Source organism: Phyllobates terribilis, unplaced genomic scaffold (genome assembly GCF_046119375.1).
Source record: "Phyllobates terribilis strain yellow unplaced genomic scaffold, ASM4611937v1 Scaffold_12__6_contigs__length_324123572, whole genome shotgun sequence".
Taxonomy (NCBI): domain Eukaryota; kingdom Metazoa; phylum Chordata; class Amphibia; order Anura; family Dendrobatidae; genus Phyllobates; species Phyllobates terribilis.
In genome coordinates, this window is record NW_027362772.1 from 151,594,563 (window position 1) to 151,609,813 (window position 15,251).

The following is a 15,251-nucleotide window of genomic DNA, read 5'->3' on the forward strand; positions in this document are numbered from 1 at the left end:
GACTTATCTATTTGGACCTGACAACCCCTTTAAGTGCAAGTAAAAAACGCAACAAAAATGTGCCAAAAAATGCATGTATTTTACACAGCGCTTTTCTTGCCAACACATCAGGGTTTGCAGCAGAATTTTCTGCTGCAAATCCTGAATGTGTGCACATAGCCTAACACGTAGCGCCTACTTCCAAATATGATATTGGTGATCAATATGGTGATATTCAGCTACACTGGATTTATAGGTCGAAATCCTATTAATAACCAGATATCAGCCAGCCATACCCTTGACGCAGCGGTGGCTTGAACTGGCAATCAGGGAGAGTAAGGTGGTGCCAGGTGGGGAATAATGAGAGAGGTTGATGCACTCGACCAGCCACCAATGCACTTCCAGGCTAATTTGCATACTAATTCGAAACATCATTAAGTGCAATCTTTCATTTATGCCACATTGGTTTCCCACCAAACAAGTCTGATTTCTGTCCAATTCTCGATATGGACTTTCAACTGGTTTAATTAGTTACAACACCCCTTTAAGCCAATCAGATCAATTGCACACAGACGTAGGGACGTGAATAACAACAACAGATGAGACCAATACGGTCATGTGAATCAATAATTTTAATATCTGAAAGTAACAAGGGTATAGTTTCTGTTGCCTTTTTAACTTGTTATTTTGCCTAATGTCATATACGGTTCCTTTACAGACATCATGCTCCTTATTTCACTGAGTCTGTGAGATGCTGATAAATTAATAAAGTAAGGAAATAAATGTGAAAAGCATAAAATACATGGCATTTGAACATCAGCCAAGTGTTCCTTCTAGGTAAAAGCCATATCTCTCTCTATATAAGGAAATATTCTACTGTTCTCTGCACCGGGATCATTTTTCTTTTTCTTGGAAAGATATTTTCTGTGGTCTTTGAACAAGTTTTTTTTAAATTTTTCTTTTTCCGTATGACCTCCTACCAAGCGTAAGAAAACATGGAAACAAAGGTCCTGTAGGCATTTTATTTAAGAGACTGCCATGAGGTTTCAATATAGTCTCTCCTTGAAATGTTCTCCAGTTTGTCTAGTTTTGAAAGGCATTTCGAAGCATCTTGGAAACAGGAAGTTCCTCCAAGTTCCCGCTGGATCCAGACGCTTCGGCAGGCATGTTGGCCACCACTGTCCTTTTGCATAAATACTGTAGAGACACCACTTTACAATTTAGTGGTTGTGTAAGCATTAGAGGGACAGGATGCTCTTTCCCTTCAATGTAGCACAGATTTGAGTCAGACTCTCCTGCTGCCGTCAAGCGCATATAATGTTCAACCAGCTTCACTACACAAGGAAATGTTGGAGGACTTTCTGCTCCTGCTACTGTCTCCAGGTAGAAAGAAGTGCCCTCTAGCTTAATACGTAGATTGGTAATGCCAGCAGATGTGCGAAGGCTGAGGGTAAATAGGTGGTGATGGTCTGAAGAGTCACGGATAAGGAAGGATCCAACAGGTTGATCGGATAATAGCTTTTTGGCTTCAGTACCGGAGAGGGTACTCCAGTAGTAGCCACTGGCCTCCAGCCTCTCAAGTGCAGTCTCCACCCTTTCATAGTCTCCACAGAAAGATTTGTAGTGGTAAGACAGTTGGGCAGCCTGTGAGCTCATGGCTGCAAGGATGGATGATGGACAAAAGCAGCGATGGAAGCAACTCCAGCGAAGTGTGACCATCGTCAAACAAATGAACATGGACGGCTGCACGTTTTGAGATGGAAGACCCAGGCTGGTTGTGCTTAATTCTTTGCACCACTTTACATGCTCACCTGTGTCCACCTTCCCAGTTCATCTGTAAGATAAAAAAAAGACAAAAAATTCAGTAAAATTCACCACAATAACAACAAATCAGTATAATGTACTATAAGGAAATGTTTTCTTTAACTAAAATAGTTTCTCCGTCTTCCCATCTGAGAATTGCCATTGGGTGTTGAACCTATTTTTAGGCAGATAACAAGATGTGATGACTCTATTCAAGGCTAAAAATCAGTGGGGTCAATCTCAAGGTAACACACTATGTAAGATTTAGTCAAGGACTGTAAAGAAATAACATTATTTTATTGTTAATCAGTGAATGTGAATAGCGGTATCAGAGCGCCAATAATAGAGCAAAAATTAATTAAAATGACTGATTTTTTTTTTTTTTTTAAATTTTTGCCCTGTTATTGGCGCTCTGATACCACTATTCACATTCACTGATTGTCTTTTTCCCCCTGTTGGGGTGCGGTAGAGCTGCCTTTATTTACTTGTTCAACCACCTGTGGGATGAAGTTAACTAAGAGTTACTACCCTGGTTTCCAAGCTCCGCTGCCCTAACCCCTCTGGAACACTGCCGTGAGTGTTGGTGAAGCAGGGTGTCCATCTCGGCGGTATGCGCAACTAACCTGATCACGTGACCCACCACTGTGAGATCAGGATCTGTGAACGCCGCTGAAAGCAGATGACAGCCACCAACAGAGCAGAGCTTGTGGAGCTTTACACTTGGGTTGTGCAGAGGTGTACAACTCCATGAGGGTAGTAGCCATTCCCACACCCCTCTACAAATTGCATTACTGAGTCACCCATTGCGCTCTGTTCTCTCCTTTTATTACATTATTTTATTGTTTTCATATCAAAATATCCCTGTGATATCTCAATCCTTGGATGATATCTAGTGATGAGCGAGCATGCTCGCTACTGCTCGGTGCTCACCCGAGCATCTCACTGCTCGAGATGCTCGGTGCTCGCCGAGTATTTCCGGGGTTGCTCGGCGGGAGCTCGGGTCCCCTCCCTGCATGTTTGGTGCTCTTTACAGAGCCAATGAACATGCAGGGATTGTCTGCCACTCACTGTAATGTCGCAGCCATGTTGGTTGTGCCATTACAGTGATTGGCTGGCCGCACAGCGTCATCAGGTCTATATCAGACCTGGAGCTGCCATGCTCGTCAGTCTACTCCGCAATCAGACAGTGTAGGGAGAGGTGCTGCTGAGCTAGAGAGAGATATGCTTGTTTATTAGGTAGTGTAGGTAGAACAGAAGTATATTACACATATCCATCTCAACAAACAGTCCTTCTGAGGACTAATTCATCTGCAGAGATATCAGGCAGGCAGTGTATATAGCAGACTGCAGTGCATATAGCACAAGAGGCTCCATTCCAGTTTTGTCTGCTGCTGCTGCTGCTGTTAGCTATTTCAAGACATAGGCCCAGGTCTCAGGGGCCAGGAATAATTTTTTTTGGATCTTAATCCTCATTATTTGCTTAAAAAGCAATCCAGAGAACATTTGCTTGTTGGCACTGCAGAATACAGACAGGTCCTTTCCATATTACAGCGCTAAAAATTCAGCTATTTAAAACTGTGGTTTGTCCGTCACACGGATCACATATAATTGCGCTGAAAATATTGCCATTTCTGGCCTCCATTAAAAATTTGTTTCAGTGTGTCAGTGAAGCTATTGACACCAGTTTGCTATTCAAAACAGTTACCTACAGGCCAGCTATTTAAAACTGTGGTTTGTCCGTCACACGTATCTCATATAAGTTCTCTCCAAATTCAGCCATTTGTAGTGAGCGTGGAAGATATTGTCCTCCATTTAAAATGGGCAAGGCACGTAGCATGGGATGGGGAGCTGGACGTGATGGTGATGGTGCATGCAGAGGCCGAGGCCGTGGCCGTGGGCAAGCTGAAATTGTGCCACAACAAACACCCACATCTTCTCGCTCAACCTTCCTGTCCCAATTAATAGGAGACCGCAGAAGACCACTATTGAACACAGAGCAGTGTGAAAAGGTTATTGGTTGGTTAGCGGATAATGCTTCCAGTCACTTAGCCACCACCACCACCCTGTCTTCCACACGGTCAAGTCTCAGTAGCCATGAGTCTGGACTGCATATTCCTCACCCTGATCCTCCTGCCTCCCACCATGCCGAGTGCCCAGAGACAACTGATTCCACACTTGGACACTCCGAAGAGCTATTCACTTTTCCATTTATAGATTTGGGCCTCTCGCCCGGTCCACTTGAAGCGGGGCAAGAGGAGATCACATGTAGCGATGCCCTAATATTTGAGCAGCCACAGTCACACGAAGGCAACTGTGGGAAAGTGTCACAAGAGGTGGACGATGATGAGACACAATTGCCAGAAAGTCAGGAGGAGGACCAGGTTGCGGAAGTGGAAGACGAGGTGGTGGATGATATAGTAAATGACCCAACCTGGCAGGAGGACATGCAGAGTGAGGACAGCAGCACACAGGGGGAGGGAGGCAGAGCACCCCAACAGGCAGGAAGAAGCAGTGTGGTGGTCGCAGATAGAAGGCAGGCAACTGTTCCCCGTAACACCAACACGAAGGAAGTTGCCAGTACAACTGTTAGGTCCTCTCGAGTCTAGTCTGCCGATAACCCCAAAAAGGCCATTTTCACCACCTGCCAGGCCAGCATCAGCAGGGGTGGCAAAACTACCAACCTGACCACCACCAGCATGATCAGGCACATGGCAGCAAAGCACCCGACTTTGTGGCCGAACCCCAGGGTCCAGGAACAGTGTCTGCGGGGGGCACCACTGCTTCTTCCGCTGTTGTGCATGCAAGCCAATCCCCTGTCCATGGTGCATGCGAAGATGCCTCCTGACCTGCACCTTTCATTGCACACTCTCAAGTAGCAGCAACAGGAAACACGTCCACGTCCTTGTCCCAGCGCAGCTTTCAGTTGTCCAGAGCCCCACAGGCCACACTACTAAATTCGCAAATTTCGCGACTGTCGCGAATGTTGCCTTTTAGGCTCGTGGAGACGAAAGCATTCCGCAACCTGATGATGGCCGCCGTCCCTCGGTACTTGGTCCCCAGCCGCCACTATTTCTCCCGGTGTGCCGTCCCCGCATTACACAAGCACGTGTCCCAAAACATTAGCCGTGCCCTCAACAACGCCATTACCTGGAAATTCCACCTAACCACGGACACGTGGACAAGTGCTTCTGGGCAGGGATGGTACATCTCACTGACGGCACACTGGGTTAACATAGTGGAAGCTGGGACCCAGTCGGACCTTGGGATGGAACATGTCCTCCCGACGCCAAGGATTGCAGGCCCTAGGTCATTCAGGGTTGTCCCCACAGTCTACAGCTCCTGCACCTCATCCTCCTCAGCCTCCTCCTCCTCTTCAACCTCCATCTCCGAAATGACCACATCAGTCACAAGCTGGAAGCACTGCAGCACTGCATGGGCCAAGTGGCAACAGGCTGTGCTGAAGCTAATATGCTTAGGTGACAAACCGCACAATGCTGAAGAGTTGTGGACAGCTCTGAAAGAGCAGGCAGATCTGTGGCTCACACCGCTGAACCTACAGCCAGGCATGGTCGTATGTGACAATGGCCGGAACCTGGTGGCGGCTCTGAGGTGAGGCGAGCTCACACACGTACCATGCCTGGCCTTTGTTCTTAACCTCGTGGTTAAGCGGTTTCTCAAATCCTACCTGGAACTGCAGGATCTCCTTGTTAAAGTACGCCGCCAATGTGCCCATTTTAGAAAGTCACCTACAGCTTCCGCCGCCCTTGCCGTGTTTCAGCAGCATTTGCTGTTTCCAGCTCACAGACTGGTGTGTGATGTCCCCACGCATTGTAACTCTACACTACAGATGTTGGGAAGGATTTGTGAGCAGAAGAGGGCAGTTGTTGAGTACCAGCATCAACAAGGCCGTCGGTATTCAGTTCAGACTCCACACATAAGACCTCAGGAGTGGACATTGATGTCAGGCATATGTACCATCCTCCAAAACTTTGAGGACTCCACCAAGATGGTGAGCGGCGATGACGCCATAATTAGCGTCACCATCCCACTTCTCTGTCTTCTGAAACGCTCTCTGCTCACAATCAAAGAGGATGCATTGCAGGCGGAGCACAACGAGATGGAGCAAGGAACCATACAGGGTGATTACACTCAGCCCAGCCTCATCTCATCCCAACGTGGATTGGGTGACAATGAGGAAGAGGAGAAGGAAGAACAGGGGATAGTTTCAGGGGCTATAGATGGTACTACCTGCACAACGGTCATACCGTCTGTTCAGCGTGGATGGCCTGAGGACAGAGAGGAAGAGGAGGAGAGCATGGTCCCTCGTCCTCTTGGTGAGGACACGGAAGTCTTGCCTGTTAGCAGTCTGGCACGCATGGCTGAGTTTATGTTACGCTGCCTTTCCCATGACCCTCGGGTTCTCAAAATTTTGGGTGACAGTTATTACTGGTTGGTGACACTTCTAGACCCACTCTACAAGGAGAACTTTCTATCTCTTATTCCTGAAGTGGACAGGTCTACAAAAATGGGGCAGTACCAGAAGGCCCTTGTTGCGGAACTATTAAAAAAATTCCCATCTGAAAACGCTGGCGGCAGAGGTCACAGTTCGAGAGAGACACAACTCCAATCCAGCAGAGACAGGGGAACACTGTCAAAGTTCTTGGAGAATTTTTTTTCAGCCCCTCTCATCGCACAGGCCCTGAGGCGCGGGGTACTCTCACAAGAAGTGCAACGTTTGGGAAGGTGCTGAGGGAGTACCTTGCCAACCGTACCAATGTCCTCCGTGATTCGTCTGTGCCTTATAATTATTGGGTATCCAAGCTGGATACTTGGAATGAACTGGCTCTCTACGCCTTGGAGTTCCTGGCCTGCCCTACCGCTAGCGTTTTATCAGAGTGGGTTTTTAGTGCCACTGGTGGAATTATAACTGATAAGCGCATCCACCTGTCAACTGAAAATGCTGACAGGCTGACTCTTCTAAAAATGAACAAGGGCTGGATTGGGCCAGACTTCTCAACATCACCGAATAAAAGCAGCGTAACATAAACTCAAATCCAGTGTCTTTTTTTGGGAGGTGTATTACCATGCACCTTTTCACACCCACACATGGCTATACGCTTCATGATTTTGGCTATTTGCTCTTGTCCTCCTCTTTCCCCATCTCCTCCACCACCATATCACCAGGGTGACCGTGGTCCGTGATGCAACACCCACATCATTTTTTTAAAGGGTGTTTATGATGCCAGTAAAAATTTTTTTTTATACAGTATGTTCATGTATACCCCCTAGGGGTAAATGTTTGTCAGCCCATACACTTAGTGCATGGGCATGACAAGTATAGGAGACCCGCTCCTTTCTAATCGGAACATTATTTTATGAGGCCCTCCTCCACGTATCTTCAAAGGGGCATTGGAGTGCCTCCAAATTTTTGGCAGCCCTTGCATTCACTGCATAGGCCAACACTATGGGAGACCCACTTCCTAATAAAGGGAACATTTTTTCATGAGGCCCTCTACGTCTCTTCCAAGGGGCATTGGAGTGCCTCCAAATTTTTGGCAATCTTTGCATTCACTGCATAGGCCAACAATATGGGAGACCAACTTCCTAATAATGGGAACATTTTTTCATGAGGTCCTCTACGTCTCTTCCAAGGGGCATTGGAGTGCCTCCCAATTTTTGGCAACCCTTGCATTCACTGCATAGGCAAACACAATAGAATACCCACTTCCTAATAATGGGAACATTTTTTTTCAGGAGGCCCTCCTCTACGTCTCTTTCAAGGGTCATTGGAGTAGGTCCAAATTTTTGGCAGCCCTTGCATTCACTGCATAGGCAAACAGTATGGGAGACCCACTTCCTAATGATGGGAACATTGTTTTCAGGAGGTCCTCCTCTAAGTCTCTTTAAAGGGGTATTGGGGTGCGTCCAAATTTTCAAAGAGGTATTGGGGTGCGTCCAAATTTTGGGCAGACCTGCTACTCACTGCATACGCAACACAGTATAGGAGACCCAATCTTTAGTAATGGAAACAAGAAAGCATAGCCGGCTGATGGCTCTCTAACAAAAGCGAGGGCCGACTGCTGGCCTTTTAAGAATAGTAAAGACCGCCTGATAGCCCTATAAAAATAGGCTTTGTGACTTTCAGAGTCCCTCCTTCATAAATGAAACAGGATATGTCTGATCATGTCTCACATACCACATGGTCAGATAACGTTGTAAAATGTTAAAATGACATTTCCTGGTGAATGCATTTGTCACGGTTGAAATCAATGCAAAAGTGCAAAAACGCATAAAAAACGCTATGTGTGAGCATAGCCCAAGGTGTGGAGAAGCATTTTTGTTTTTGTATATTTATTTTGCTTTATGTACAAGTCATTACCCTGAATAGGATGTTCTTTAACATATTTCCCAGTAAAATCCATTTTAGTTTCGTTTTTGTATGTTTTATTGTGAGTCCGTAAAAGTGGCGTAATACTCTGACAACGTTGTTGACAGCAGTGACCTGGGAGTCAGAAATGCTTCCAGGGGTCTTCCCCCATGCTGTTCCCATGTCATTTGAGCACTGTTCCCATCGATTTGGGCAATTTTTAGGCCCTCTGCAGACCACCGGAGGGAGCCACCTGAGAAATGCTCGAGTTTCCCATAGACTTACATTGGGCTCGTTGCTCGGGTCGAGCACCCGAGTATTCCAATTTGCTCGACCCATTTTAGTGCCCGCCCATCACTAATGATATCTAAGAGATGTCCTCTAAGAGAAAGACTTACAACAGATGGACGTGTAATATATGTAGCGTGTCTTTGGAGAATAGGTATGTAGGACACTGTTTCCTAGTCAGTGGCTTCAGCCACCTGCACATGGCTACGTAGCTGGGGGCAACTTCAAATACTATTGCACCCAAGTAATACAAGGGCGGTCAATGGATAAACCCATACTATTGGTAGTTTATAGTAGCGTCAAAGTCATGTTACTTGATCATATGTTTTATAGATTTTTCCTTTTTATACCAAGCGTTACTTGACATCGCCTATCATATCTCATCTCAAAATTGAAACCAGAAAAAAGTTGGGAGCCTTTGAGGTCGTAGATCAGACTTGTAGAAAGAACGTGAAATTAGTAAAGCTGAGCTTCTAAGTGATGAGTTACTAGAGTTAGGAACCATCCGGATTGGGTACACTTTGTTGCGGTGGATGTATTTCATGTTTTTTTTATAAAAAAAATATGCTTCATAGACTTTTTCCTTTTTATACTCAACATCACTTATCATATCTCATCCCAGACTTCAAGTCAGAACAAAAGTTGGGAACCTTTGATGTAGTAGGTCAGGCATGCAGAAAGAAAATGAAAATAGCAAACCCTAGCTTCTAAGTGTACTTATAGGGGTTGTATATAAAAGAAGTCTAGACAATCTGATTTTTTTCCATGCCACTCTATGGGCTATGTCTGGGATGCTAGTAATTATAATTATTTGAATGAAGCTGCACTATTATTACAGCGCAAGGACATAAGTGACAAAAGCTTCTAAAAAAAAAACCTGACCAATAAATTCTTACTTTTGTGGTCCATGCAAATTGGAGATCCATAAATATCATCTGGCAAGACTCAGGTATCGGGCATTTGTGGTCATGCTCAGTAACCTGCATACTAAATCCATTGTATTCCCTTTACACCTCTCCAGGTTGGTCATGACATCTGCTCCTGGCAAAGTCCCCAAAGGTGGTGGAAACCATGAAGATAAGAATTTGGTTGCATCGTAATATGAGATAACACATTGTTGTCAAGGCCAATTCAAATTATTCATTCGAGACTTAAATACACGTTGAAACAATTTTTATATTTTCTACTTATTTTTTTCAGAAAAAAACAACGTAAAATATCTTTTTTGTAGCCGGAAGAAAGGCTATTACTGACCTCCATCAAGTTCGTAAATCTATTTTATGAACAGTAGTAGAGAAATATGCATTGTCTTCCGCTTACCCTGATTATGAGCTGTTTTTGCCCTTTATAATTGTGGTTTTCCTTCACGCTTTCTAGTATTTAGATACGGTTACATGTCTATCGTGGTGACTCATTTGTACATGTTGTACCAGAAATATTTCAGGTCAATGATTCATTCTTTATTATCCCTTCTCGTTAATCCTTATGGAAATTCATTTTCATTCAAGGTTATGAATACCATATGGCTTTCCTATCCTTATGTTCTCTCTTTGGATAACAACATCTGTGTCTCTGAAAGCTAGAGAACTGCGCAATTTGAGTGGACCACGGACGAGCCTTTTTTCTTTGTGTCGTCATTTGGTATTTGATTTAGTGAAATATGCAAAACTATTATTTGACCAAATACTGGAAACAATTTTTCATCTGAAATGAAAACTTCATGCCACTAGTAATTTTTCACTTACAGTCTACAGGAGTGTTCCCCAACTCCAGTCTTCAAGAGCCACCAACATGGCTTTCAGGATATCCGTAGTATTGCACAGGTCATAATTTCATCACCAGTGCAATACTAAGTAAACCCTGAAAACATGACCTCTTGGTGGCTCTGGAGTTGGAGAACACTGATCTGCACTGTTACAAAGTTAGAAATCCAATAAAAGGGTAAGACTATAGAAGGGGTGTGTGCAGAAATTGTGGTCATACCTTGGTTCTGGAGCCAGATGGCTAACGAAACTTTCTGTCCTGTTTGATAATTTATGTTGTTACAGATTTTATATTGGGGCACTAAACTTTTCAGTTGCACTTCTGCAGCATTGGCGTCTCTGCCTCCTGCTGGGCAGAGACGCCGTTCCCCTCACCGCTGTAGTCCAGGTCCGGCATCTTCCCGCTCCCCTGCTGCTGTGGCACGCACCGCGCGTAGCTTCCCGGGCACTGTGCTTAGGGCACGCGCGCTCCCTCCGTCTTAAAGGGGCCGCGCGTGCCGTCCTATAGAGTCCCCGGCCAATGGCCGGAGGACTTGCCCTATATAAGGCACCTCCTCCAAAATGGAGGTGCTTGAGCAAGGTTGTTGTTCCGTGTGCTAAGCACTTGCTCCAGCCCTCAGGTCCCGCTGCCTGTCAGTCCTGCCTGCCAGTCTGTCTGTCAGTCCAGCCCGCCAGCCTGTCTAACAGTTCTGTTCTCTAGTCTGTCTACAGTTGTGCCCGCCATCCTGCTTATCTGGAGCACCTGCCTGTTACCTGTCGTGCCCACTAGCCAGCCTAACTGGAGCACCTGTCTGTTACCTGTCGTGCCTGCCAGCCAGTCTACCCAGAGCACCTGCCAGTTACCTGCCGTGCCCGTCTGCTTGCCTACCCGGAGCACCTGTCTGGCTATCTGCCGAACCAGCTTGCTTTTCTACCCGGTCCACCCATCAGCCTTCCTGCCGTGCTCATCCTCTGTACCGGTCAGTTCCTGCCATCTGACCCGTGGGAGTCACCTGCTCTCACACAAGGTCAGTCCCAGAGTGGCACCTGGTCCACCTGCCTGGTTCCTCCCTGGTTCACGGAGTTGACTAATCCACCGTGTGACCTTGGTTTGGCCGAGTAGGCACTTAGTCAGGCACCTCTGGTCCCTCCTTGCACCAAAGCACAGAGGTTCCACCACCCGGACCCGTAACAGTTTGCACAGGCCATGGAACCCGGTGGCCCCCAGGCTCCTTCGCTCTCTGATCTGTATCAGGAGGTCTCACGTCAGAGATCTCAACAGGAAACTATCCTGTCCTACCTGCGGACTGTCAACTCCCGCCTGAATATGCTGTCCACCCCGTCTGTGTCCGTCTCTAGCCGGGCGGCACCCGCTCCGGCAGCACCTCAACCCACTGGCGCTGTGGCACCCGGCTCCGGACCTCGGCTCTCTGCGCCTCCACATTTTGGTGGTGACCCCGTCTTATGTCGGGGCTTCTTAAATCAGTGCACGCTGCACTTTGAACTCCTAGCACATCAGTTCCCCTCCGACCGGGCCAAGGTGGCGTTCATCATGTCTCACCTCACCGTGCCGTGGAGGCATTGGCATGACTAAACCCTCTGTGGGAGAGAGGCGATCCCCTGGTGTCTGATCTTCTGGCTTTCCTCACTGCCTTCCGGAAGGTCTTCGATGAGCCAGGGTGAAAATCTTCTACTGCCTCCTCACTTCTCCGTCTCCGCCAAGAGAATCTCTCCGTGGGCCAGTATGCCATACGTTTCCGAACCCTCGCATCTGAGCTTGCCTGTAACAACGAGGCCCTGGTGTTCACCTTCTGGGAGGGTCTTTCCGGATGGATCAAGGATGAGCTAGCTGGTCGTGACATCCCTTCCACCCTGGATGACCCTGGTGTCATTAGCTACCCGGATTGACATCCGTTTTTTGGAACAAGCTAAGGACACTACCCGGGAGAGAAGATTTCCGTGTCTTGCTCCTGTATTCCAAAAGCCAGCCTCGCAACCAGCAATTCCCCGGGCATGTTTGCCTGAGCACATGCAAATTGACCAAATCAAGATGGTCAAGTCTCGTCAGGAGATGCGCCGAGCCAAGGGGAGTTGCTTCTACTGTGGCAGTAAAGAGCATCTGATCCGTTCCTGCCCGGTGAGGCAGGGAAACTCCAGTGTCTATGACCGCTCAGAGAGGTCGTCCTAGGCAAGAGTAAATCCTCTCCGTCCTTGACTCTGTCTGTTTCTATTTCCAGTGGTGAGACCGCTTCTTCGAGATTGCCCATCTGGATTCCGGAGCCGCTGGGAATCTCATTCAACAGGCTGTTATGGAGCGGTATCAGATTCCTACTGTACGTCTGGCTGAACTGTTGGCGGTTGCCTCCATGGATGGGAGGCTTCTTCTGGAGACCATCTTGCTCGTCACAGAGCCTGTAACCCTTCAGGTGGGAATGCTGCACTCGGAGAAGATCTACTTTCAAGTGCTGTCCGGTCTCTCTCACCCCCTCTTGCTTTGTCTACCATGGTTATAGAGACATGAGCCCGTCCTGAATTGGAGATCTGGTGAAGTGCTCCGTTGGGGTCAGGAATGCCATGACTCCTGTCTAGTTCCGGTTCGTCCACTTCGACCCCCGTCTACTCCGGCTAATCTACCTGGTCTGCCGGCACCCTACTGGTCCTATGCGGATGTCTTTGACAAAAAGGAAGCAGAAACACTACCACCTCATAGGCCATATGATTGCCCCATTGACCTGGTACTTGGTGCTTCTCCTCCCCGCAAGCTTATCTACCCCTTGTCGCTGGCTGAGGCCCGGGCCATGTCTGAGTACATGGAGGAGAATCTTGCTAGGGGATTTGTCCAGAAATCCACCTCTCCGGCTGGAGCAGGATTCTTCTTCGTCAAGAAGAAAGACGGCTCTCTACGTCCCTGTATCGATTACAGGGGTCTTAACCAGATTACCATCAAAAATAAGTACCCCCTGCCTCTCATCTCGGAGCTGTTCGACCACCTTAAAGGCGCGAATATCTTCACCAAGCTCGATCTTCATGGGGCGTACAATTTGGTCCGGATCCGCCAGGGAAATGAGTGGAAGACGGGATTCAACACCCGGGACGGTCACTACGAATACCGCGTAATGCCCTTTAGTCTCTGTAATGCTCCAGCCGTCTTCCAGGAGCTGGTTAACGACATCTTCTGTAATCTCCTGTATTCTTGCGTGGTGGTGTACCTGGACGATATCTTGGTCTTCTCTCCGGATCTGCCCTCTCACCGGAGGGATGTTCGTCAGGTTCTGCTAAGGCTCCGGCAGAATCGCCTATACGCTAAATTCGAGAAATGCCTCTTTGAGCAGACCTCTCTACCGTTATTGGCCTATATTATCTCCGAGACTGGTCTGCGGATGGATCCCGAGAAGGTCTCTGCCGTCTTAAAGTGGCCCCGACCGGAGGGGTTGAAGGCGATTCAGCAATTCCTGGGCTTCGCAAATTATTACCACCTCTTCATTTCTCATTTTTCCTCCCGGACTGCTCCCATCTCTGCGCTCACCCGTAAAGGAGCAAATCCCAGGGAATGGACTTCCGAAGCGGAGGAGGCCTTCGTCTCTCTCAAACAAGCCTTCTCCTCCGCTCCTGTGCTACACCGTCTGGATTGTAACAAGCAGTTCTGCCTGGAGGTTGATTCATCCTCCTCCAGAGCCGGAGCGGTGCTCACCCAGAAATCCTCGTCCGGGAGAATGGTAACCTGCGGCTTCTTCTCCAAGCTCTTCTCCTCGTCCGAGCGCAACTACTCCATAGGAGATCATGAGCTGCTGGGCATCAAATTAGCGCTGGAGGAGTGGCGCTACTTGCTGGAGGGGGCTCTGCACCCGGTGGTCATCTACACTGACCACAAAAACCTAGCTTATTTGCAGAACGCCCAAAGATTAAATCCGCGTCAGGCCAGGTGGTCTCTATTCTTTGCTCGATTCTGCTTCACTCTGCATTACCGCCCGGCGGACAAGAACATTAAAGCTGACACTCTATCCCGCTCATTCCTGTCTTCCGACCAAGAGGAGGAGCCTCTACATATCTTTGACCCCTCCAAAGTAATGACTGTGGCTCCGTTTGATCTGTCTCATCTTCCACCCGATAAGACCTTTGTAGCGGTTCCAGATCGTAAGAAGGTTCTACTCTGGGGCCATTCATCCAAACTAGCCGGTCACGCTGGCCAGAGGAAGACCTTTCTGCTCATCGCCCGACATTACTGGTGGCCTTCCCTGCGCAAGGATGTTGCGGACTTCATCGCGGCTTGTTCCTCCTGTGCCCGTAACAAGTTTCCCAGGCACCTTCCATCCGGCCTTATCCTTCCTCTCCCCGTGCCTTCTGCTCCGTGGCAACACATTGCAATGGACTTCATTACTGATCTCCCTGTTTCTGCTGGTTGTACTGTCATTTGGGTGGTCGCTGACCGCTTTTCTAAAATGGTCCACTTCATCCCTCTGCCTGGTCTTCCGTCTGCATCTATGCTGGTTAAGGACTTCATCCATCACATCTTTCGTCTTCACGGCCTACCCCTCCACATTGTGTCTGATCACGGGGTTCAGTTCACTTCGCGCTTCTGGAGAGCTCCGTGTAAGCTGCTGGATGTCTCCTTGGATTTCTCCTCTGCTTATAATTCTCAATCCAATGGTCAAGTGGAACGTATCAATCAGGTCCTTACCAGCTTTCTTTGGCACTTTGTCAATGCTCACCATAACGAGTGGGTTGAGCTGCTGTCCTGGGCTGAGTTCTCCTATAACAACGATGAGAGCGAGTCTTCTTCTAAATCCCCGTTCTTTGTGGTCTACGGTCAACACCCCCAGATTCCGTTTCCCTTCTCCTCTTCAGTGGACAATCCTGCCGCGGAATTTTCGGCTATTTGAGAAGACACTAGATCTGCGCTTCTTCAGTCGTCCGAGTGGATGAAGAAGCATGCTGATAAGAGAAGTCTGGATCCGCCTCAATTTCGTCCGGGAGACAAGGTCTGGCTTTCCTCCAAATATGTTCATCTCAAGATGCCTTCCTATAAGTTGGGACCGCGGTTCATCGGTCCGTTTGAGGTTCTGAACCGGATC

The 15,251-nt window shown here is 47.9% G+C and overlaps 1 protein-coding gene across 2 annotated transcripts in view; it reads right to left on the reverse strand.

Annotated features, from left to right (window-relative positions):
- Positions 1 to 592: 592 nt before the first annotated feature.
- Positions 593 to 15,251, reverse strand: part of LOC141173146 (suppressor of cytokine signaling 3-like) — a 59,934-nt gene continuing 45,275 nt past the window's right edge. For both annotated transcript variants that reach the window (XM_073657784.1, XM_073657783.1), the window contains one exon: positions 593 to 1,813. In XM_073657784.1, coding sequence (XP_073513885.1) covers positions 1,063 to 1,716 — 654 coding nt within the window. In that variant the 5' untranslated portion in view covers positions 1,717 to 1,813 and the 3' untranslated portion in view covers positions 593 to 1,062. The remainder of the gene's footprint in view (positions 1,814 to 15,251) is intronic.